The sequence below is a fragment of the Condylura cristata genome, unplaced genomic scaffold (assembly GCF_000260355.1).
Source record: "Condylura cristata isolate star-nosed mole 26May11 unplaced genomic scaffold, ConCri1.0 scaffold00006, whole genome shotgun sequence".
Taxonomy (NCBI): Eukaryota; Metazoa; Chordata; class Mammalia; order Eulipotyphla; family Talpidae; genus Condylura; species Condylura cristata.
This window is the reverse complement of record NW_004567107.1, coordinates 45356691-45381021: the sequence shown is the minus strand read 5'-3', so window position 1 is coordinate 45381021 and position 24331 is coordinate 45356691. Positions and strand designations below refer to the sequence as shown.

General features: G+C 33.8%; 1 protein-coding gene across 3 annotated transcripts in view; it reads left to right on the top strand.

The window, feature by feature from the left end:
• PTPRD (protein tyrosine phosphatase, receptor type, D) overlaps positions 1 to 24331 on the top strand; it is a 1952036-nt gene that overhangs the window by 1776001 nt on the left and 151704 nt on the right. For 2 of the 3 annotated variants that reach the window (XM_004677659.2, XM_004677657.2), the window contains exons 21-23: positions 2687 to 3268; positions 10876 to 11009; positions 13433 to 13577. In XM_004677659.2, the coding sequence (XP_004677716.2) occupies positions 2687 to 3268; positions 10876 to 11009; positions 13433 to 13577 (861 nt within the window). Of the gene's footprint in view, positions 1 to 2686; positions 3269 to 10875; positions 11010 to 13432; positions 13578 to 16736; positions 17043 to 17967; positions 18162 to 20240; positions 20268 to 23896; positions 24015 to 24331 lie in introns of all 3 variants that reach the window. The other variant, XM_012721366.1, reaches the window with a different exon arrangement.

Genomic DNA, 24331 nt, shown 5'->3' with positions numbered 1-24331 from the left:
CCTTTATGTCTCACCTAGTATGGGTAAGAAATGGCCAAGAAATAGTCTTTTCTTAAGATAATTTAGTAAAATATAGCCAAAGTAGCATATTTATGGATATTTTTGATTCAATAGGAAAAAAAAATCATGTGAGAGTCCCAACTCATTTTAACCAGTGATTATAGAATTCTAGAAAACTTTTGCAAAATGTGTCAAACTGTGGTTGACTTTAAGTTACTGAAGGAATATCTGAAACCATTTTAAAATCAATCATCCTCCCTCTTTGTAAAGTTTAACCCCAAAATATGTAAACCACAAGTTTAATTTGTATCAAATATCAACCAAACATATATAACATAACACATATATGCAACATAAAACCAATTTAGTGATTCAAGGAAAAAAAGTGAATGTTGTCATCATTGTGATTTAATATAATAATGTTTCATTGTTCCTATATTAAGCATACTCATATTTGTCCACACATTATAGACATAAAACTTTTGTAATAAATGTAACAGAGCAAATGTAATATTTGTTTAATATCAGAAAGTAAATTTCAATTATTTATATGATTTTAACTTTCAATTATTTATATGATTTTTTAACTTTTTTTTTAATTTATATGATTTTAAAATTTCATAAATACGGTAGAGAAAAATTGTGTCACCTAAATCTTTAAGAAATGTCGGGCCACATGCCCTCCCTGGTGTCTCAGCAGGTTAAAGCACTGCACTAAGCCACTTCTGCATGAGTTCAATCCCTGCCTGTCCCTGAGGAGATCGACATGGCCTGGCAGACCTCTCCTAACCCGCCCTCTGCTCCCTTCAGCAATGTACTTTGTCAATCTGCCTGTTTTGCTCTCCATTCTGTCTCTGGTGAATCCTCTCACCGTCTGCATCTCTGGCCTGTACCCCACTTCTGTATGAATAAATAAATAAATCTTTAAAAAAAATAATGTCAGGCCAGAATATTTAAACAAATTTCTTTTTATTATAATTTTCTGTAAATTCCCATGGCTAGTATCATTCTGTAGTTCTTAGAATTATGTGCAGGTTTTGTTTCACCTTTTTCATAATTGTCCTTTCATATTTAAATATTTCACCTTTAAATATTTGAAAGCTTACTGGAGATCTTTAAGAATTTAGAAGCAGTATTGTGACCTTAAACTAGGATCTTGTTAAAATTCCCACCTTTGTTTTCCTCTTGTCACATCCTTACTCTTTGTCTCAAAAAATAATAAAACATGAAGATGAATTTTGACGTGTGACTAACGTGATGAAAGTCATTAATGAATGGGTACTGGCTCATTCATTTAGTCAGTCATTTAAGCATGCATATTAAAAACCCACCTGTAGACCCTCCCTGATGACGCAGAGGGTTAAAGCACAGCACTAAGAAGTCTAAGCCACTTCCACATGAGTTCAATCCCCGCTTGCCCCAGAGGAGATCCACATGGCCAGGCACACCTCTCCTGACCCGCCCGCTGCTCCCCTCAGCAGTGTACTTCGTCGATCTGCCTGTTCTGCTCCCCGCTCTGTCTCTGATGAATCTTCTCACCCTCCGCATCTCTGGCCTGTACCCCAGTTCTGTACAAATAAATAAATACATCTTAAAAAAAAAAAAAAACACTTGTAGGTTATAGGATAATGGGGTAATAAGCGTGCCAATGATATAAGCGTGACATTTATTGGTAATCAGTTATACCAGTTCTAAGTTTTCTGTAAAAGTCAGTCAGTGGAATTCTTTACCTTTCAGAGTAAATGTGCAGGGTGAAACTGTTAAATGGGTGGTCACCAATGCTGGTAATTTGTAGCATTTTGAATTCTGTCCTGCTAAAAGGAACAAATTGAATTTCTAAATGAAGGATATAATTGCAATTTTTTTAATGTAGTTTTAACCTCGGTAATTAATGTTACTGAGCATTCAATACTTTGATAATTTTTTAAAGTAATTTGTGACTATACTTTATTGTTTCTTTAATATTAACTACAAAAACTAAATTTGAAATCAAATTGAAGTTAGTATTTTTTCCTTATCTTAAAATTCTTGATTAGATAACAATAATGATTTTTTAAGTAGGGTTACCTATGTCTTACAACTGAAAAATTAGATACTGCTCTTCTATAACAGTTTAATTCCATGTCAGCATAGTCCAAATTTTATTCTTTTCAACATTTATTGGTAATCAGTTATACCATTTATGTTTTGAAGTGATAATTTTTGATCAACGTTTTGGTTATCATAATTTTTGGTTATCATAGTGATAATTGCAACTAATATTTTGTAGGTGCCAGGTACCTTCTAAAAGTATGACTGTATTAGGTCTTTAATCTTCACAGAAAATTCTTAAAACATAACAATTCAGTTACATAACTTAATATAATTTTTCCCATTTTTCATATAAGAAATTAAAGCAAAGAAAGATTAAACAATGCAGCCAGTATCACATATCTAGTCAGGACTACATTTTGAAATAGGGCTCAAAGTACAATACTGTAATGCCCTTTAGTAAAATGGATTTGCTGTTTATTGTGTTTTGTTGTACTTCCCAATCACTTAGAAATTACCCTTGGCTAAAAGTCCATCTGATTTAAACCTTCAGAAAATTCACAAATCTTTATTCCAATAATAAAGTTTATGGATGATTGTAATATCTTAGAGATGGTGAGTGATCAATTACTATTTCTCTCCCTTTCTTCCAAAGCCTTACCCAAACCTCCAGGAACTCCTGTTGTGACTGAGAGCACAGCAACAAGCATCACGTTAACATGGGACTCTGGGAACCCTGAGCCAGTCTCTTACTATATCATTCAGCATAAACCTAAAAATTCTGAAGAAGCTTACAAAGAAATTGATGGGGTGGCAACCACTCGCTACAGTGTGGCTGGTCTGAGTCCCTACTCTGATTATGAGTTTAGGGTTGTCGCCGTCAATAACATTGGGCGAGGGCCTCCCAGCGAGCCTGTGCTAACTCAGACCTCAGAGCAGGCACCATCCAGCGCTCCGAGGGATGTCCAGGCACGCATGTTGAGTTCCACCACCATTTTGGTTCAGTGGAAGGAACCTGAGGAACCCAACGGACAGATCCAAGGATATAGAGTTTATTATACAATGGACCCCACACAGCATGTTAACAACTGGATGAAACACAATGTAGCTGACAGCCAAATCACTACTATTGGCAACCTAGTGCCCCAGAAAACATATTCTGTCAAAGTCCTGGCTTTTACCTCAATTGGAGATGGTCCTCTTTCAAGTGACATACAAGTCATCACTCAGACAGGAGGTAAGTCTAGTTCTAGATGGCAAGCAGAAGAGAGGGAGAGAGTTGCCCTTAGAGATGGGAACAGCAAAAACAAAGAAGCAAAGGACAACATAGTGTAAATCATGATTTTTGAGATATAGAGTATCAGTGACGGATTAAGATAAGCCAACTGAAAAGAAACAGACCAGAAAGAATGCCTGAAGGATTGAAGTAGAGTGTTTAAGCAAAGGCCTGCATTTAACATCCTTTGTTCTGGCTTGTATCCAAATAACTTGAAGGCTTTTCTGCATGAGAAAATGAATATATCTTAAGCATTATGTTCTGAGGCTAGAAAAACTGCTTCTTTATATTATACTTTGTGACTCTTGATAGAAGAATACCTAAAGATATTTAATTTGTGAAAGACAACCTAGTACAAGGTAAGATTAAAATTAAAATCATTTGTTGGTGGTAGGGGGGTGTTTCCATGTCTCTCAATGTCTTATACTTGCCAGCAAGCTTCTTGCTTAAAAATATCCCCCCCCCCACACACACACACACTTAGGGTCTCAGATGATGAAGAAAAGCCATTACCAAGATTTAAGATCAAACTCTGTGACTGATTCACCCATCTGAGGGGTATCAGAGCAGATATCAAACTATTTGTTGAAGAAAAACTTGGCTCTGCTAGTGTTTTTATTTTCATAAGAGGGTGTCACAACTCTCTGAACTTTGATTCTGAGTGATCAGTTTTCACTTCAATTAAGAATATAACATAGCAGCTTTATTCACAAGTTTATTCCTGAATTTCAGGCTTTATTTAGACTCCTTACTGTGTTGGTGACTTATAAACTTACATTACCTAAGGGACTAATGGCAGTTTGCCATTGGTTTGTTCAGAGAATCTACATAAGAGCCAAACTGCTGTAGGCATTATCAATGATGTATAGGGAAAGTCATTACTTATTTTAAGAGTGAATTAATGGAATTTCTCAAGAATCAGAGGTAGACAAATTTATGTCTATTCATGAACCTTTTTTGATGTCATCACTTTATCAACCATGTGATTGAAGATGTGTAAGCAGTGTGCCCTGGCTACTAGAAATTGCAGAACGTATTTACAAACAGCTTGTATTTTACTTATTATAAGTTGATTTTCTATATGAAAAGTATGTAGAGTAATGTAAATCATAATGTAGTCAAGGCAGTGCTGTTCAGTAATTGAGTCAATAAGATCCATGGATGGTGAACTTTAAAAAAAAATTAGATTAATAGGTCAATTGTGTATTAGAATAGTTGGTCCTTTTTTTTTTTACATTAAGGTAGTTCCACAAGCTTTCATGATAGTTGTGCTTTTTATACCTATTGACTTGGAAAATATATGATGACATAATGACTTGTATCTCTCAGGATCATAGGCTAAGAAAACCTTCCAAAATAAGACAATGCTTTGATCTGTTCTCCGGGCTTAATTAACAAAGACCATTTAATGTTAGTGGACATCTGCCATATACAATGATGTCAGTTCTGATATAATTAATGTTAAATGACTCCTTTTTCTTGTTGCTGACTAGCTAATTCTTAGGATCACTTCTTAGCAAAAGCATAAATTCATTATGAAATATTCTTTTGGAGAGGTTATATAAAATTAAACATTATGATATGTGATTTTCTTTCTTCCACAGCTATAAAACCATAATGATTAATAATGCATATGAACTTGTCACTTTATTTTCGGTTCAGATGCATAGATACATAAACTTGTATGCCTTCTAAATCTGAAAGTTGTTCATTACATCTTATTCTCTTTATTTTAAAATAATCACAGTACTAATTTTGCTTAAAATCACAGTCCCAGGAGACAAACATGTAGAAATTAAATGAGTTCAAGGGAAATTGTCACTTTTAATCTTTTTTTAATTTATTTTTTTTTTAATTTTTAACATCATTCTTCATTTTGTGTACTTTTCCATCTCAGTTGTAATCCCCATGGGCTTCCCACCACCCATTCACCCGTGTGCCATCACCACAGTCCAGTGCACTCTTCCCACTCCAGTTCCAATCCCATTCCCCCTTCTACCTCCATAAAAGGTCTCTGGTTTATAGTTGTTCATTGTTTTCATCTTTACTCTACTACATTTGTTTGTCTCTCTCTTTGTTTTTTCTCTGATTACTTATGCTCCTGCTATCAGTGAAACCATCTGGTATTTTTTCTTTTTTCTTTATGGCTTCTTTCACTAAGCATGAGCCCTTCCAGCTCCATCCATGTTGCTCAAAAGGCATAAGTTTATCTTTCTGATTGCTGAGTAATATTCCATTGTGTATACATACCACATCTTTTAAATACCGTCTTTTATTTTTGGGCATGTGGGTTGATTCCACATTTTCCCTATTGTAAATAGAACAGCAATAAACATGGGGATGTAGGTGTCCTTTTGAATCAGTGTTTTTGTGTCCTTTGGGTATATACCTAGGAGTGGGATTGCTGGGTCATATGACAGCTCTATTTTTAGCCTTTTGAGAAACCTCCAAATAGCTTTCCATAATGGTTGTAACCAGTCACTTCTAATCTTATCTAAAATCATTTATGCAAATTGCTGTATAGAATTGATGTGTATTTGTTTATATTGATAATATAGAAAACTAAAATATCTATTTTATAGACAGTATTTTGCCTTGAGTGCAAATATCAGTACAGTTGAAAACTTTTGGTAATCTATAGATCATTTTTAAATATGAAAAAATTTTGCTTTGGAAGATTATTTTTGAGAAATGTGTTAATCTTCCAAATGTCCATGACTTTAATTTCTGGCATTGTTGTTACTTCATCTAATTTAACTTGAAACTGTTAAAATGTGTGTCCACCAGCAAGACAGCTGTTTATCTTGAGGTAGTAAAATATCTTCATTATTAGAAAACAAATGCAGGTATTTTTAATTCTTGTATCATTAATCACGAAAAGGAAACATAGAGTAGCTATGTTTTCCAAAAGATGCACAAGTGAAACATAAAGAAATGTAGTTACATCAAAACCTAATGCACCAAAATATTGTGATGTTCATACTAATTGAAAAGATTTTAAATCTATTCAACCCTTTTTTTTCAGAGCTTTTTCAGAAAACAGATTTGACCTCTAGTTCTTCTATGTACTTAATAGAGTCTTAGGAAATGTCTACTGATTTATATGTATGTAGTTAAAAGTATAGGTCTTTGGAAAGAAAATAATTATATGCATTTACTGAATAAATATTAGTGCACAGTATCCACTTTAAAAACGTTGAAAAAGCCAACTTTATAACTTCTTGGCATTGAAAAATGGTTACGATGTAAAATTGAGACATTATACTTTAGATTTCCGAACTTTATAAATCACTTCATTAGCATGTGTCAACAGGCCTATTTAAGCAAACTAGAAAAGGATTGATTTCCAGTGGCCAAAACTGTAAAACCATGTTAAGTACTTTCTCTAAATAGTTTTCACAGTGAGTATTGGAGATCTGGATATAAATACAGCTGTAATAAAATTTAACTTTTTCCTATTGATTTTTAATGACAGTTGAGAGTAAGATTTGTATAGGCACTATGTAGTGAGTATTTTGTCAATGATGCATTTGTGCTACTTACAAGTCAGACCCCTTGTTTTAGATTTACATTGCTTGCTTTACTACCACCTCAATTCTGGCTGTGTTTTATTGTTGTTATTATCTTTACCAATATGCTGTATATACATATTTAAATATATGTTCCTTATTAAAATACTAGATAATTTAGCAACAATGAGTTTCATTTTCTAATTCCTTTAGTAGTATTTCATCATTATAATGAGACATTTATTCATGTAAGATGCACCAGCCTTTATTTCTCTTGAGATAATCCCTAAATTTTACCCAAATGTTGATTTTTCTATTATTAGCATTTTAGATTAAGCTTACAGATTTTTCTCTTCACTTCTCACACAGCAATCTTTCTTTGGAGTTGCCTTCAGATATTCGTACAGGGTATCATGGCTGTCATACTCAAAATCTTTACATTTGTCAATGGAATTATACTCTTATTTTAGGGAATTAGTAGCTTGTATTTCATTATAGATGTTAAGTAATCAAGAAATAGTCTGTAGTGCTGAGACCACATTACAGGTTATAACAATCCCTTCAGTATAATTTTCAAGAAAAATTTGTATTTTCACTTTCATTTTCTTTTTCTACATCTGAATTCTAAACTTGTCTTACCATCACATATCTTATTTTTATGTAAAGTGATTGCATTTACATTTCTGTATAGATTCTTTTAATTTGCTTGAGTTCCCTCAAATCTCAAGTTTTGCCATAAGTGTAAGGTCTGTGAATTGCTTACTGAAATGATATAACATAGAAAAATTCATAAATAGACAAATGAGGAAAGATGGAAGAATATCAATTAAGTGTAAGGTGTAAAGACTGTGAAACTGTGAGAGTGTGTGTAGAGAGAGAGAAAAAATGGAAATATTAGGGGAAAAAAAAAGAAGAAAACACAAATATAAATGCAGCTATTGCAGTTCTGTAGCCACAGTGGTTGACATATTTGTCAGATGATCAGGTGATGACATGCTCCTTGGGTCTCCAAGCATTGGATAAATAAGCATGACAGTCTGGAGTTCCCTAAGTTTCTGTCCTATGTATATGCCTATTTGACTAATATGTTGAGATAATATAAAAATAAATCCATAAATTTCACAGCTTTTTTCCGTTTTGAGTACTTAGCTTCATTTGGTTGTTTCAACTGTGAATAAATAACCTTGAGGAAACAATATCCTCAGGTGAACCTTCTAGTCCCAAGAAGGTGGGACACATCCTTGGGAAACTGAGTGTAGAGACTATAGGATAAAATGAGCTCTTAGAACATTGGGCCATTTGCTGGATGAGACTACAGAAACAATTTGCCCCATACACTTTCAAAATTAATTCTGTTGTTTAAAAAATAAACTATGTAATTTATTAACAATCTCTTAAAGAATCAGAAGTTTGTGTGACTGAAGCCCACATTCTACATGGCAGGCATCTCTAGTGCAGAATATCACATACTCCTCCATGTAAGCCCTGAGCCCTCATGGCCTCCTCATTTATTTAACTTATTTGTCTGACACCTCTAGGCATTGATGTTTCTTCCCTGAGTTTAGATCTAATAGATTAAGTTACTTCTATACTTTTCTATACTTACTTTCCAAACCCCTTCAGCAGAAGGAAGATGGGAAGTTGAGGGAGGGACCCCCTCACACATTAATTGAACAAACTTACCATCAAGTCATCTGGTTACTGTGTACTTATTTTGCCCAAAAATAAAAAGGAGGTGTGCACAATAAGATGTCCCTACTTAATTCATTATTTAAAAGGAGAGGGTTCTTAACAGAACCAAACAGAATTATAGGATTAGACAAAGCTTGTGTCACTGAACATGAATGAAACATTGAAACCTACTGGGAATTTGTTCAAGGCAAATTAAAAGCCCCCCAAAATAAAACAGTTTAAGAAAAAGTTAATTAGATTTCTGAGATGGTTTGAATCAATGTCAATTTATTATTAGTGTTATGCAGGGAACAAAGAAAAAATAGAGAACAAGCATTATTATGCTAAGAGCAACCCTCTCGTACTGTTCATGCTTTTAATTCTTTTAGAAACCTGTAGTCAATTTCAGTTTAAGTCAGCATTATCACATGACTGTCGTCTTTCCCAGACTTATGGAAGTTGGGGTAAAGAAAAAGGGAATAAAACTAGAGAAATAGAAGTGATTGCACATATATTGTATGTGTGTATTTCTAGGTTGAGAAAAACATTTATCATCTGAATGTTAGAATACAGTCATTTGTCATCTGATCCTGTTGGCTTCCATTGTTGTCCCTGCTATTGTTTTTGGTATTTCCATTTCAGAAGTAATGGAATCTTCCATTTGCTTTACTCTTTCCCTGTTTATTTCCTTCTGTTCCTCCTTTTACTTTAGATCTTTTATCTTCTTTTGTCTCCTCTCAGTCTGAATGATTGTGTTAGGTCATCCATTGGGCAGGTACTGTAGAAAAAAATAGATAAACTTTCAAAAAGTACATTCCCAGAGGCATCAAATTAATGAGTATCTGGCCTTTGTTACAAAAAAAAAAAAAGGAATAAAGATGATGAAGGCAATTAGAAATATGAAGCACTGATTATCGGTAGCCTTAAGCATCAGTCCAAACATGGAGTGTGCCCTTGTACAGAGAGAAGGAGAAGGGAAAAGATGGGCGTGTGCGCTCAAGTGCACACACACACACACATAGACTCACAGGTCAACAGACCAGAGTGTATAATAAAATAACTAGGAATGCTGGAATGCTAGAAGCCATTCTTAAAGATATTTTAGCCTTTCATCTTTTTTTAAACAAAAGACTTAATATTCAGTCATACTACAGAGAAAGACTACAAAAGGAAAATAAATTAGTACATTTTATATCTTCAAAGACCTATCTTATTATGAAAATGATGTTTCAAATATTTAAAAATTGATGTCACATATTACCTACAAATGGCACTATTTTATATGTCTTTTAATGTTTATGCTCATTTACCAAAAACAATTTAGATCTCATCTCCTCTGATGTGAGTTTTATAGATTTTTTCTTAATTATATTTATATGTAATGCTCATGTGAGAATATATATATGCATGTTCAACTTTGAGACATGCCACAGTGTCAGAGGTTATGATCAAAACCTTTAAAATCCAGCAAAGTGTGACTACCAACCAGTTTGTGCAGACATTGACCAAAAATCACTTAAGGTTAGTTATGTTATAGATAGCCCTGAAGTATATCAGTCTTGTGTATTTTGGATAGAATACTTTATGAGACTAGGAAGAGCTAACTGGAAGGTTGGGGTCCATAAAACTTATTATAATATAACATTTGAATAAGCCATCTTAAACTGGATAGATGCCCCATTCTTTATTACAACCAATTTGTATTTCTTCCAAATTGTCTACTGCATGAACTACATTGCTAATTTGAGATTTATAGATGATCATTAAGTTGCTACATTTCTGATAAGTGTAAATATTTTAATGTGTGAATTTAATTCAATGCTACAGGAACAATATTGTGTTTATGTTAAGTCTGTTAAGTCATTTGAAGTAATTTGAAGTAATTTAATTAAAGGTAATTGTTAATAGACTGAAGGTAGGATTTTCTAAGCTTATATGGAAATAATTTTGAAAGTCTTAGATAATAACTTCCCATGCAATTGTAAAATAACATAATAAATTTGGTGTTAGAGATTGAGTTGTAAAATAACAATAGCTTTTATGTCTGTTCTGATTTAGGTACCCATCATTTAGATCATATTTATTTCAAGTACGCTATATAAGTCATCTCATTTGGTACTTATAACAATATTATGAAATATATAGTTTTATTCTGGAAAATCTCATCCAGAGATATTTGATATTTGAACACTATGTTCTATAGATACTGAACTAGTGAAGGACAAGACAGCATTCATAATAGTTTTGACCCTTAAAGAGGTAAAATGTGTTTTAAAGACATGTTATACTGATAGATATAGATGCATTTTGAAAGGTTTAAATGAATGAATTAATGGGAAAACTGAATAATCATGGTGATGGCAAGATCAATTTTTGCCTCTATTTCAGTACCAGGGCAACCACTGAACTTCAAAGCAGAACCTGAGTCAGAAACAAGTATTTTGCTTTCTTGGACACCTCCACGTTCAGATACTATTGCCAACTATGAACTGGTCTTCAAAGATGGGGAACTTGGAGAAGAGGTAAGACTATATTTCACCTTTTTGACAACTCAGTATTTGTTAGGTATTTGTGTGCCTAACAAAGTTCTGGTAAAAAGTCAGGTAACTGTAGAGTACTGTGGTAGAAAAGAGATATTCATCAAAAGAGAACTTTTTCCAAAAATATTGAGGGTTGGAGAACAAAAATAATACACAGCAACTATTGTCCTTACTTGAACTCTTTTCTGTTTCAGTGTTCATTTTTCTTCTACAAGTATCAAGTTGCAAAAGAATATTTCCTATGAGATTAGCCATTTATTTCTTCTTTGTATTAACGTACATAAGTCACTAGACACCTGACTACATGATTTCCAAAACTTTGGATACATGAATTTTTCTAAGCTGGTTTCGTAGAAAGATGCCCATAGAAAACAGTTATTTATGTATCAAGAATTATTGTGATGGCGATGAGTATATACAAAGCAAGTATACAATGCAAATTAAGCAAATTTTGTAAAAAGCTAAACATTGTTGAAAGTGAAAAGACAAAAAAAATCACTATATATACTCTAGTATATATACACTAGTAGACACTGTCCTAATTATTTCATTTATATGAATTTATTTCATCCTTACAAAAGTGTTATTTGTCAGCTTCTATTGTTAATCTATTTCATATGTAACAAAATGAAAGCACAGAAAGAAGGTAAAAATTTGCCTCAAGTCTTGCAATGTGAATGGCAGAACTGGAATTTGAATCTCAGTCATGTTCCAGAATCTCTGTTCTTAATTATTAGGTATACTGCCTCGTGGGTGTACTTTGAAGAAAATATAGAAATCAGTGTATGATACATCTAACCTTTCCAGAATAAGAATATCTAGTAGTCATAAATATATTTCCTTTGTTATTATGAAATCCAATAGGGAATATGAGGAACAAATTAGTGAGACTTTGAAAACTCAGTGTACGCAAACCATTTTACTTAAAAATATTTTTACATAGCTTAACAGCCCCTAATTTCTTATGGACTCACATGCTAAATGTACTGTTATCAATCAACTTATACTATGTCAAGTTGAATACTGTACAACCATTTAATAGGTTCCTGTAATATAGTTTTATTACACATGTGAATTGAGCAGAATCTCCAAAGACTGTATTTTAAATGCAGCACATTTAGAGTTAGCTAACAAACCCAACATAAACTAAATATTCAGCAGTGGTGTAAATTATGTTGATAAAATCTCATGCACTCATTAAAAACTCTTGATGTTCTGATTATAGCATAAGTCAGTAAATTGGGTGAATTCCTAGCATCACCCAACTGAAAAATATATCAGATAAAGAGTGAAGGAGAATGACAGTCTCTGAGAATGCTGTGGAGACCTTAATGTTGGCATACTTACCTTTCTTTGCAGTTGTTCATGTAGGGAATCCCCTTTGTTTTTCTTGTTACATGGCAAATCTAAAATTTCTGAAAGCTTTTATATTTGCAAGGCAGACACCCTCAGGATGATTTCTCTAGTTTAAATTTGAATTCCCCCTAACTGATTTTTGTTTGTATGAATGGTGAAAACACTACATGTTTAAAAAGCCGTAAGACTATTTATGTCATTACTAGATTGCATATTTAGCATACATTTTAAGGTTTACTACAGGCTAGTGTTCAGTCTTACATTTATTACCCATTGACAGCTATAATTTTTCTAAAATGTGTAGGCAGATTTCCAGCATGAAATGTAAAAGTTACAGCATTTGATTATTAAACCTATTTCAAAATTTATGAATTTGAAAGTTGTTTTTAAAAAATGTGATTTTTTTTCCTACTCATGGGGTCTAGTTTCACAAAAAGGGGAAGCATTAAAATTACTTTAAATCAATAAAGTGGTTCTATATCTAATATTTAACCTTTTCCAGTAATTTGATTTTACTCAAATTACCCATGAGAACCTGGCAATTGCAGATCACTTTACCAGCCACCTTTATGTAACTTCTGTTATAGTTTGTGTTGCTACTTCTGGCTTTATTTTCTTTGCCCCCTATTTTGATTGCAGAAAGTCATGGAAATATGTTAGTTATCTGTTGGACTGAGATTGCGTGTGTGTGTGTGTGGGTACACTCCATTGTGAGACACTGGTGTCACTTTGTAGCTGAGCTATATTAGAACAACACGTGCGCTTTAAGGGCAGAGGACTGTTGTGGTGGCTTCTCCATCCCCTTCCTACCTGATTCATTCAGCCTTAGAAAAGATAGAACTGGTTTCCCTTATTGTGGTCGCCCTGTCAGTTGTAAAGATTTATCTTTGAAATATCAATAGCTTCATTAAATAAGTCCTGGATATTTTTTGAAGATACTCTACCCCAGATGACAGAAATCTGATAGTTTTCTAGGCAGTGTAATAATAAAGAATATTTGCAGGAATCCTAATGAAGATGACCAAATTTTTCTTGCTACTTACCCACAGCAACGAATTACCATTGAGCCAGGAACATCTTATAGACTGCAAGGACTGAAACCAAACAGCTTGTACTATTTCCGTCTGGCTGCACGGTCTCCACAAGGCCTGGGTGCTTCAACAGCTGAAATATCAGCCAGAACCATGCAGTCAAGTAGGTGTCTCTCTTTGCTTTCCTTCTGCCCTTTTCACTAGGAGATCTTGCTGACATTGACTTCCACTACCAGACAAACCTGTTCATTAACATGCCTAATAGTCAGTAGTCTATGCTAGTAAGAGCCCAGTTTGATAGACTAGTGTACAACTGCAAATTGTCTTGGTTTCAAACTGGGAGCAAATTGCAGATGGCATTTCCCTACTTTCTAAATCAAAGGACTATGAGGAGTTAAGAGTTTCCATAAGAAAAGTGGGTGAAGGAGTTTCATTAGACCCTGTTTAGTGAATTATAAAGCTTTAAAACAAAATTTAGGTTGAAAACACTGTGAAGTAATCGAGGAAAGCTTAGGAAATTTCAAAAGCCTGCTAAAGACTTTTTTTTTAAAGTTTGTTAAGCACTCACGTTTTAACTTTGGTAACAAACCAACTTTTATTTTTATGTATTTGCTCTTAAACAGAGAAAAGCTTAGCTCTTGTGACTTCTTTGTTTCTATCAATGGAAGCAACACTTGTGGAAATTTGAAACATACAGAAATTCTCTATTTGAACAAATTTAGTAATAATGAATTCATCACCAGTCAGTGCAATTGCAATTCTAAATTGTATTCTATTTCCTCAGGTCCAGTTTCTTTTGGGAACTGTTACCAAAAGCATAGTTGTGTTTATTTCAATGGAAGACTCCTTGTATTGAGGGGAAGTTATTTTCCATATTGTATGGGAGATTATGTTGATGAAATTTTGATGGCTTATAACAGTGTTATTGTTAACTCTTTATTAATTTTTTTTTACTATTAGTCTATTAAACAACAATTTACCTTGAGTTGAAAAGCTTTATGGAGATTTTTCCTTGGATATTTTTGTGTCATTTTTGATACAGTGATGTATTTAATAGGTTTATATAAAATATACATATTAAATTTTGTGAGGTGCACTATGGCTTAATTTTCAGAGAAACATGAAATTATACTTTTAAAAGATTGACTTTTTCATATAAGCAAATCTTACATCATTTTGTTTTCTATAGAAATTTTTGATATTTCAGGATTTTTTAATGTTAAAATTCATAATCTTTCTTACCCAAAGCATGATTATTTTTTATGAAAAGTATAAAGATCCATTTTCCTAATCCAATAGTGATTATAACTTACTTCTGTAAAATTTCCATTCTCTTAAAAACTGAAGCATGTACATTAATGCAATTTTCAGTGCTTTGAATTTCAGGTAGGTTAGTAAGTAATGCTGTGAAGATAATGCTTAACAGCAGATATTTAAATAAAGGAAATGAGACATGCTGCAATCTTATAGCTTGCATGACTTACAGACTTGACATTGTAAGTACACACACACATACACACACACACATAAGGCCCTAATGTGCTTTTTGTAACATCAAACTCTTATTTATTGTTATAAAAGTTTCAAATTTGTGTACAATATATTATCACAGAATCGGAGATATGCTGGTACAGTGTATTTTTCAGCTATTGAAAAAGACTCATAAATGATTTCTTACAGTTATATGAACAATTCAGAATATTATAAATAATATAATGATAGTTCCTATACAATTTTATAATTTGAAAAATAAGAACCTATAGACAGAATCAATAGAAACATATGCAAGTGATGTTGTAAGTCCCATTCTAAATTTACAAGATGGTTGTCATCTTCAGAGGACTTCCCTCTTGTTAATAAAGGGTATTACTCTTTTTGACTGAAAATCATGATAAACACCAGACAGGTAAGCTAAGATTGATGATCTTTGCAAGAATTGGATAACCAGATACTACATAATACTAAGACTGACAGACATTAGTGCCCAAAGTAGATATTCAGAGATGCTTTAGAATTGACTTAACACATTTTACCATATATTACCTTAAATATATGTGTGTGTGTTTGTGTACATACTTGTGCACATGCTCATATTACATTTGTAGGTATAAACCCACTTGTTCTTTTTTCAGAAAATATTAACTTAAAATTAATGTACGGTGACAGTGCACTTCTCTTAAGGCTTATATTTTTTTTCAAATAAATGTTTAGTTAATTTGGCATAAATATTCAGAAGATGACCAGTTTTATTTTAGAATGGGCAGTAAGAAAACTTATCTTTTAACTCTTCTGTAAAATCTACTTTATATGAATAATTATGCACAAAATGAAAGGAATGTTGCATATAAATCAGGTTTTTTTTCAATGGTTCTCAGAATTTTTTTTTTAAATAATTCTTTTTAATGGCTGTGTTATTGACCTTTTGTAAGGGATAGAGGATTATTCTTGATTTTACCAAAATTTGCTGGTGGGATCTAATTCTTTACTAGCAATGGTGTCTCAAGAAGAGTTATAATATAAAAAGCTGAAAGCTGACGTAGGGTAAGTACAAGTTACAGTCAGAATCAACAAGCCTGCCATTACCCTCGGGTAGGTAAACCTTGGTCTCTGCATTCCATTTTATTGATTCTGCATGCACCCTGTATTGGGGCTATGATCAGAGTTAGGTTAAAACTTTTCCTTAAAACTGCTCAGGAAGACTCAGCTTCTCAGATAGTCAGAGGGGAGTCTTTTCTATATGTTGGGCTTTTCTTTCCTTTTTATTTTGTAAAATTTGTATTTAATGGAAGGGCATCTGACAGTTACTGCAGCTTTTTGCACTAAAGATCCCTTTCATAAGTGAATACTGTCTATGAATCGCCCTCGTTCTAGAATGTAGATGGGAAAGCTTGAAACAGCATTGTGAAGCATCATCCGACTCTCACATCCTAAATCTTGCACTATTTGCAGCTTTTCTGAAGTTGGATAGTCTATAGTAGGGCTGGGGAATACTGAGGGATTGGTTTAGAAGAAGAATTTAAATTGCAGGTAGGTAATTTTATTTGAGGCTCTTTTATCTCAAGATTTCATTTTCACGTACTCCCCCCACCCATTATTTAACAATTACTTTTGATCATTTATTCATTTTTGGTTTATTCATGTTACTAAGCCAAGGTACATTAATTTATCTTTAAAAATTCATTTTAAGTTTCAAAGCCTTTTTTTCTGTTTTGTTGCCCTTACTGTTCGTTTATTTATTTTTGCTTTTCTTTTGTTTTATCATTTTTTCCAACCACTCCTGTCCTTTCACTCAAACCTTCCTTTAACTCACTACCAAAATAAGAGCCGTCAGCTCCTCCTCAAGACATTAGTTGCACCAGCCCAAGTTCCACTAGCATTTTGGTAAGTTGGCAACCTCCACCTGTGGAAAAACAGAATGGGATTATCACTGAATACTCAATCAAGTACACGGCAGTGGACGGAGAAGATGACAAACCTCACAAAATTTTGGGAATTCCTTCGGACACTACTAAGTACCTTTTGGAACAGCTGGAAAAATGGACTGAGTACCGGATCACCGTGACAGCCCACACAGATGTCGGTCCTGGCCCGGAGAGCTTGTCTGTGTTGATTCGAACAGATGAAGATGGTATGTTGCTTCTGCTACGTCAGTTTGCACCCTCTGACACAACCTTGGTCTGCTGTGCTTTGATAGCTAACCGTAATCATTTTTTCTCTGCTCATCTTTTTACTCAGCATCGCTTTAACGTCAGCATTTTGGCCAAAGACCTGTCTTTACTGCACCTGGGTACTTTTTTTAATTTTTTTTTCCTTTTTTTTTTTGTTTTTTTCTTTTTCCAGTCTCAACAGAGTATTTTGCACTCTTTAGAAGAACAGTTTACTGCTGTGACCTTGCAATCCAGGTCCTTCACTATACTTCGTCTAAATAAAGTCTTCTGTGTTTTACTTTACTTTGTCTAGTCAGTTTTTCTACATTTTGAAGTTAATATTTCAAAGCTGTGTTCTTATCTTCTTGTTGCCTTTTGTCTTGCATATTTTAGAGACACTGATGCTCGACTTTGAATTTTTGGCATCTGTTGTGTGGAATACATTTGACAACAGAAAAAAGAGAAGAGAACCCATACAAGAATCTTTTTATTCTACTATAAAAAAAAAACTTAAAAAAAAAAAACCACAATAATCAACAGTTTTTGTTATTAGTTCAATGCTATATCTCTTTGTGCTTTAATGCTTTGAACCTCAAAGCATCTTCCTTGGCTTTTGTACATTTTTTACATGTTTTTCTATTTCTCTGATACTCTTTTTTTCTTCCATTTTTTTTTTTTGGCATTGGTCATGTTTTTTGATCTTTTCTTACAAGGTAGAGCAGATTGGTTGAGCATTTTCATTGATTGAAAATGTTTATATTCTTCAAAAGAAATGTAGTGGGTCTGCCCATTTTTTTTTTTTGTTTTTGTTTTTTTGTTTTTTTTTTTTTAACTAAGTAAAGAAAATGCTCTGACTGGGTGGGACAAGTGCCTATAATTTTCTTTTATCCAATGATGTTGTTCCAGTTCCTAGTGGTCCTCCTCGCAAAGTCGAGGTAGAGGCTGTCAACTCAACATCTGTTAAAGTCTCATGGCGCTCGCCTGTGCCCAATAAACAGCATGGCCAGATAAGAGGATACCAGGTGCATTATGTGAGGATGGAAAACGGTGAGCCCAAGGGCCAGCCCATGCTGAAGGACGTCATGCTGGCTGATGCACAGGTAAGCTTCGCAATTCACTGACTTCCACCTTTATAGAATTTGGTTCAGTCTGCCCCTTTTTGAATTTTTTTTTTTGATATCTGAAATTCTGTATTTCAACTATGATGCACATTCACTTTAAGTTAAATCAAGGGAGGGCATTATCTATTAAGAGATCACACTCATCTGATTAAAAATATAGCTTTGTTTCCTTAAAATGCATATCTTTAGCTCTTGACAGCCCTATCTGAGTTTGCTTTTCTGACTTTGCAAATCAAATCTAAGGGAAGAACTCTTAGTGGCATTTCCTCTGTTAGGGTCTATTTTCGACAGTGGTAAAATTACTTGGGACTAAATTGATCTAATTTATAGATGTATGACTTGTTTCAGTGAAGAATAGACACTCCTATTCAGGGAAAATTTCCCAGAGAGTATTTTATTTAGTACTCTTATCAAATTACATACTTGATTGAAGTAATTGTTTTATTTCCCAGGGGGAAAAAATAAATGAAGGTAATGATGATGATAGAAATTAGATTGGAGGTTCCCAGGGAATAAATGGTATCCTCTATAATGAGCCATGTTAAGGAAAGTATTAAGAGTGGTTGAGATGGGAGAATGTCTTTTGGCTCTTGAAAAGTACTTTAAGCCATGGAGTCATGAGTTGATTTTGTAATAAGTTGTTTCAAATAGAATATGATTTTTAATTTCTTTCCATAATTTAGAAGGATTTGGAGATAGTACCATAACAAAGTTACCTGTGTTCCACTAAATTTTGTAAAGAAAGAATGTTTCAATTAATAACAGTTGCTTTGATTGGAGGTTATATGCAACCCATGAACTAGTTTACCTATGTTGGCTTCTGTAGTGGTGGAATGTGAAATTGGGGAATGCTTTTCATACCCCCAAAAACTGCTGGCTGGAATTAGAATAAGTGGAGATTGTGAAATTTGAAATGTTCCTTCCATTGTATGAAAGTCAGGGAGATTATGAATCCAGTTGAAGACTGCCATATCAGGGTGCTAAATATTATATTTCTTGTATCTTTGTTAATAAGACACCAGCAAACATATATGTGACTCTCTTGTATTGTTTTAATATCAACGCTCATAAATGCTTATTGGCTTTTTTAGTTTTCAGATAGTTTAAATAAAGGGATGTTGATTAATGGCCAAGTTATCTGTTTCAAATTCAATGTATGATTTTTAAACTAAAGACCACTTTTCTAAGTGTAGTTGGATGTTGATAGTGTCCTTCAGACTCTAGATAATGAGTTACTGATTTGTTTTTTCTAAATATCTGTTTTGTATGCCTATAAAATAGAAAAAATATGGTTTGAAATGAATGAAGCCATTAATGCCTATGTTTTAGTAAGTCAGCAATTTATTACGAAAAAGATAATGGTATTACCATTCTACTTTGTTGTCCTTCAGCTCTCAGATAATTTCATATTATAGAACTGTAGTTACATCTCTATTATTGTGAAATATAGTAGTGGATGCAATTATATGATATGAAGTGCTGTAAATGTCAACTCAGTCATCCCCCCCCCTTCTACTTTGGCTTATCTTTATTAATTGCTGGTTTTCCTTGGTGGCTTTTGTTTGTTTGGTTTTGGTTTTTTGGGCTATCTCATATGTTCTCTTTGACTATTAATTGAAATTTTATTACAGTAGACATCCACTGGGATTATACTATTTCAATATTAATGGAAAATGTTCATTTAATCAGTGCTTAAATTAAATGTGTAAGATAAGAAAGAAGTCAAAATAAATTTCACATAGTAATGCCTGATAAAAACATTAGCATTGCTGTATTCCTTATCAATTCATTGCAGCATATCACTCATTAAAAAATACATCAACTGACATTAGCAATAGCAACACAGAATGTATTTACCTTTGACCTCTCAGTTGGGGGTGAGAGTGGCAGCATAGTATATAACCTGGAATTTTATTTTACAGACTGTTTTAATTATTTATAGTTTCAAAACTTTTATTAAATCTAAGTAAGGCAACAATACCTTTATGAGGCTACAGATTTCTCTTCATTTCTTTTTATTTTGTTCCCTGTCTCCTCAAACTTCTTAATCTCAATCAGTGGGAATTTGATGATACTACTGAACATGTGAGTAATTTTGACAACTTTGTCAAAAACATAAGTGCTTGTCTTTTCTGATGGCTCTCTTATTTGTGTTATGTCATCACAGTTTGCTTGGATGCATGAACTAACACTTTTTTTAAAGCTACCTTTATCATATATATATATATATATATATATATGAGCTTATATTGTTTTAGTAGCTGTTATTAGCCCTGCTTGTTAAAGGAGGAGGTGTGCTTAAAGTGGAATCATTGCTGACCACAGAGGTCAAGTGGTTGGCTCCTAATCCTTTGCCAGGGTTACACTTTCAGTGGATAATGGATAGATCTGGCATTTATTAACTCTATGTAGATATGGAGTTTCTTCATTACTATGCACCCATACATTTTTAAGGGAAATTATATAAGCTATTCCAAGAAGCAGAACTATCTCATGGAGAGATTTTATTTTTTTGAGTTAATAAGTAATGGCTATTTGCTGAGAATTTTTTATGTATTAGATGGGATGAAAAATGTAGATATGACCTCTGGTTTCTAAGTTCTTACTGTCTAGAGAGCTAGGAAATTTTTATTTACCTAAAATACACTGAAAATACTCACCTCAAACAATTTGTAGTCAATTAGTTAATGAGTGACAATGTCGTTAAGAATTATGAGTTCAAAGACAGTAGAACAGGGTAGTAGAAGAGGTCCTGGAGCTTTACTTGAGAACTTCAAGGGTAGTTAATTACTCAGGAGGTAAAACTGTATGTGAGTCTGTGTGTTGTAGAGTTGGAGGTAGGAACATTTCACAGATGAATAAAGTGTAGGTACACACTACAGTCAAGTGTATAACGGGCAGCAGTGTGCTTTCCAATTTGATGTGAATGAATGATTCATATTAGTAAATTAGTAATAATAGGGTTAAGAGATAAATTTCAATAAGAAAAGCTGAAGTTAAAAAGCCTTAACTCTTCAGTAATGAAAAAAAACAGAGAAAGTCATTAAAATAAGAAATTACACACTTATTTGAAGGTCTTTCTTCATTTTGTAATTTTTTTATTTTTTTATTTTTATTTATGTATTTTTTTTTTACCAAAGTACATGGATGTTACTGGGAATTTCAGAAAATATGATTGGTAAGGTGTCAGTTCTCATGGAATCAACAATAAAGCAGGGCTATATAAATTTACATAAACTTGACCCAGAGGAGAATTAAGTTATATCTCATGATCAGTGAGTGCATACACTTAAAATAAAGGATTTATCTATTTACCTGTAGATACATGTAAAGTTTAATATTTCGTATTCAATTATATATGATTTTTTTTAATGCTGGTCATGACTGACTAAATTGATTTTATGGGTGACTAAATCAAGATTTAAAATCAGTAACTTAATGAATGGAAAGTTAAGAAGAAAACAAAAGACCTCTTTTACTAAGCTATGAAAGGGCATGAAGTAAAAATTCAACCAAATTAAGATAATAGAAATGAAAAAGAACAGGTATGATAAATATTTTAAAGGAAGAGTTGATTAGTAAGAGGAAAAGAGCTCAAAGTTAAATCAAAAGTTCTGTAGATGTACTAAAATGCAGAAGTTAAAGAAGTCTGCTTTTTGGAATGATGCTTAAAATTATTTAATTTAAACTTGGGAATACACTTGACAACCAAAGAAAACTGCGCAGCAGATATTTCCAGCTATAGGCCACCAGTGCCACAGTAGGAATTCAAGACAGGAGGTGAATCGGTGACAGATGCAGAATTCCAGATAATTTGGAAAGAGTTGTTTTTTCGTAGGGCCAGAGAGAAACACAGTAGATAAAACTCAGGGAATTCCAGGTTTTAACAGGCAGAGTATTAATTTATAGACTGTTTATTTTAAGCAGTAGACCTAGAGAGAGGAAGACAGAATGGAAAGCCATGATGGCCCCCATACCGCCCCAGAGCACACATGGAGGATGCCAGTGCAGTTTCCCCAGGGCTTGAAGAAGGAAAATGTACTCCAAGAGATGATGTGATCCAGGCAGAGATAGAGTTGTGTTCAGCTGAGATTGTGCCACTGTGGAGGGCTTGACCAATTTTAAAGCACATTAGTTATGGCATCCTGTTACAACCTGTGTGAAGACAACATGTGTGATTACCCCAGCTTTATATATGAGAATCCTTTATAAGGCTTAGCCTATAAACACTCAGAACTACATGATTTGGTTTTCAGAACCAATCATTGCTTATTTTTTCTCCAAGTTTGGGCTGCTTTCAGCAGCAACTCAGTATCATGTGAGAAGGACCTGGAAAACAGTATGTTGGCATTTACCATCATAATTTTTGGAATAACCATAATTTACAATACCACTTGGGTAGTTCACTTGGTTTTTACATTTTCTGTAATGTCAGTGAAACCATTATAAAGTCCTGAAAATAAAATGTCTCCCAAATTAAGTCCATTCATCTGGCAGAGTATTTCCAGTGACTCTTCAGAATAGCCTTCTGAAATTCTGTAATTGCTATACTGATGATAGTACAACTCTTGTCAAAAGCTGTCATATTTGGGATCAGATTCAACAATGAGTTCTGGAAAACCCTATTGCCCTTAGAACAATCCAGTTCATTCACCAGCTATCACTTACATTGTCTTTCAGTGACATAAAGTTTCTTAATTTTATCCATATCCAAATTTGAAAATATAGTTGTGTCAAAAACCTGAACGGTTTTAATTGTGCTCTGTGTGTGTATGGCTGTGTTTTTTTTTAGAAAAGATAACCAGAACAAATTACTAGTCAATACACTACAGAATCATGTAACCTGCAATTTGGAAGAATAGTTCTAAGATGTTCTACTTTTATCACCATCAAAGCTTTGGACCCATAGAAAGTGTTATAATAAGCAGTTGGTGATATTTAACATTTTTTAAAATAGTCTGAATTAATTAAAGGCATAATTGTGCTTTGGTGAAATGAGCTCTCTTATTGGGTTTTATGGCCTTCTATTCAAATCACTAGACCAATTCCTTAGTATATGTAGTTTTGGTTCATTTCCCATACAGTTTAACCATAGATGTGTTCCTTTGAGTTCTATAAGAGTTCTCTGGTTTTCATGATAGCCAAGTCCAACAGAGCAGTCATTTTGTAGCATGTATGGTGGCAAATATAGCTTTGGCATGAGCCCCATCACCGGTCAGTGGGTTGGGCAATACTGGCTATATATGCAGCGACACTGGCATAAATAACATGGAATTCATGTGTGACTCCTTAGGGGAAGGCAGCGTTTTAAGTATTTGTCAGATATAACTCATTTATCCTGCAGTAGCCCTGTGAGGTTCTTGTCCAACTTCCACATGGGAAAGTAAGTCAAGAGGGCTGAACTCATTTGCCCATGATCACGAAACTCATAAACAGAGTCAGGTTTAAGTTCAAGAATTGAGGGGGACTGGCTCCAGGCTTCAGATTTTTAACTACTACCCTTTAATGCTTCTTCTTAGGAAGCTTGAAGACACTACTACTCTATCAGCATGAAAACTGATAATATATAGCATGAGCTCCAGGCATGTGACTTTCAGTGCTTGGCATGGCTGCAGGGAATGTTCGCGCATGCACAGAATGAAGAAAGATGACATGTTTCCCCACGTGTATCGGCGGCATGTTTTCAATCTTTGTCATTCATTGTTTCATTTCAGGACATGATCATATCTGGGCTACAGCCTGAAACTTCCTACTCCCTCACTGTCACAGCCTATACCACCAAAGGAGATGGTGCTCGCAGCAAGCCTAAACTTGTGTCCACCACTGGGGCAGGTAACCATATCAGTGCATACTTCTTCAAATTTGTTATAGGCAATGTACTGTATTGTAATGTGCAATTGTACATTGTAATGTAATGAACATACTGTATTTTCAAATGGCATGAGTGGCTTTTATCAAAGAAGAAAAAAGATGGGCCTCCTTGGTCACTCAGGGATTATAGTCTCAGTGATACCAAGCTTTGCCAGCCACTGCAGCATGAGTTCAATCCTGGCCACGTAGCTGACCTACATGGTGCAGCTAACCTCTCCCAACTCATCTCCTGTCCCCTCAGCAGTGTATTTCAGTAGATCCACCTTTTCTATTCCCCA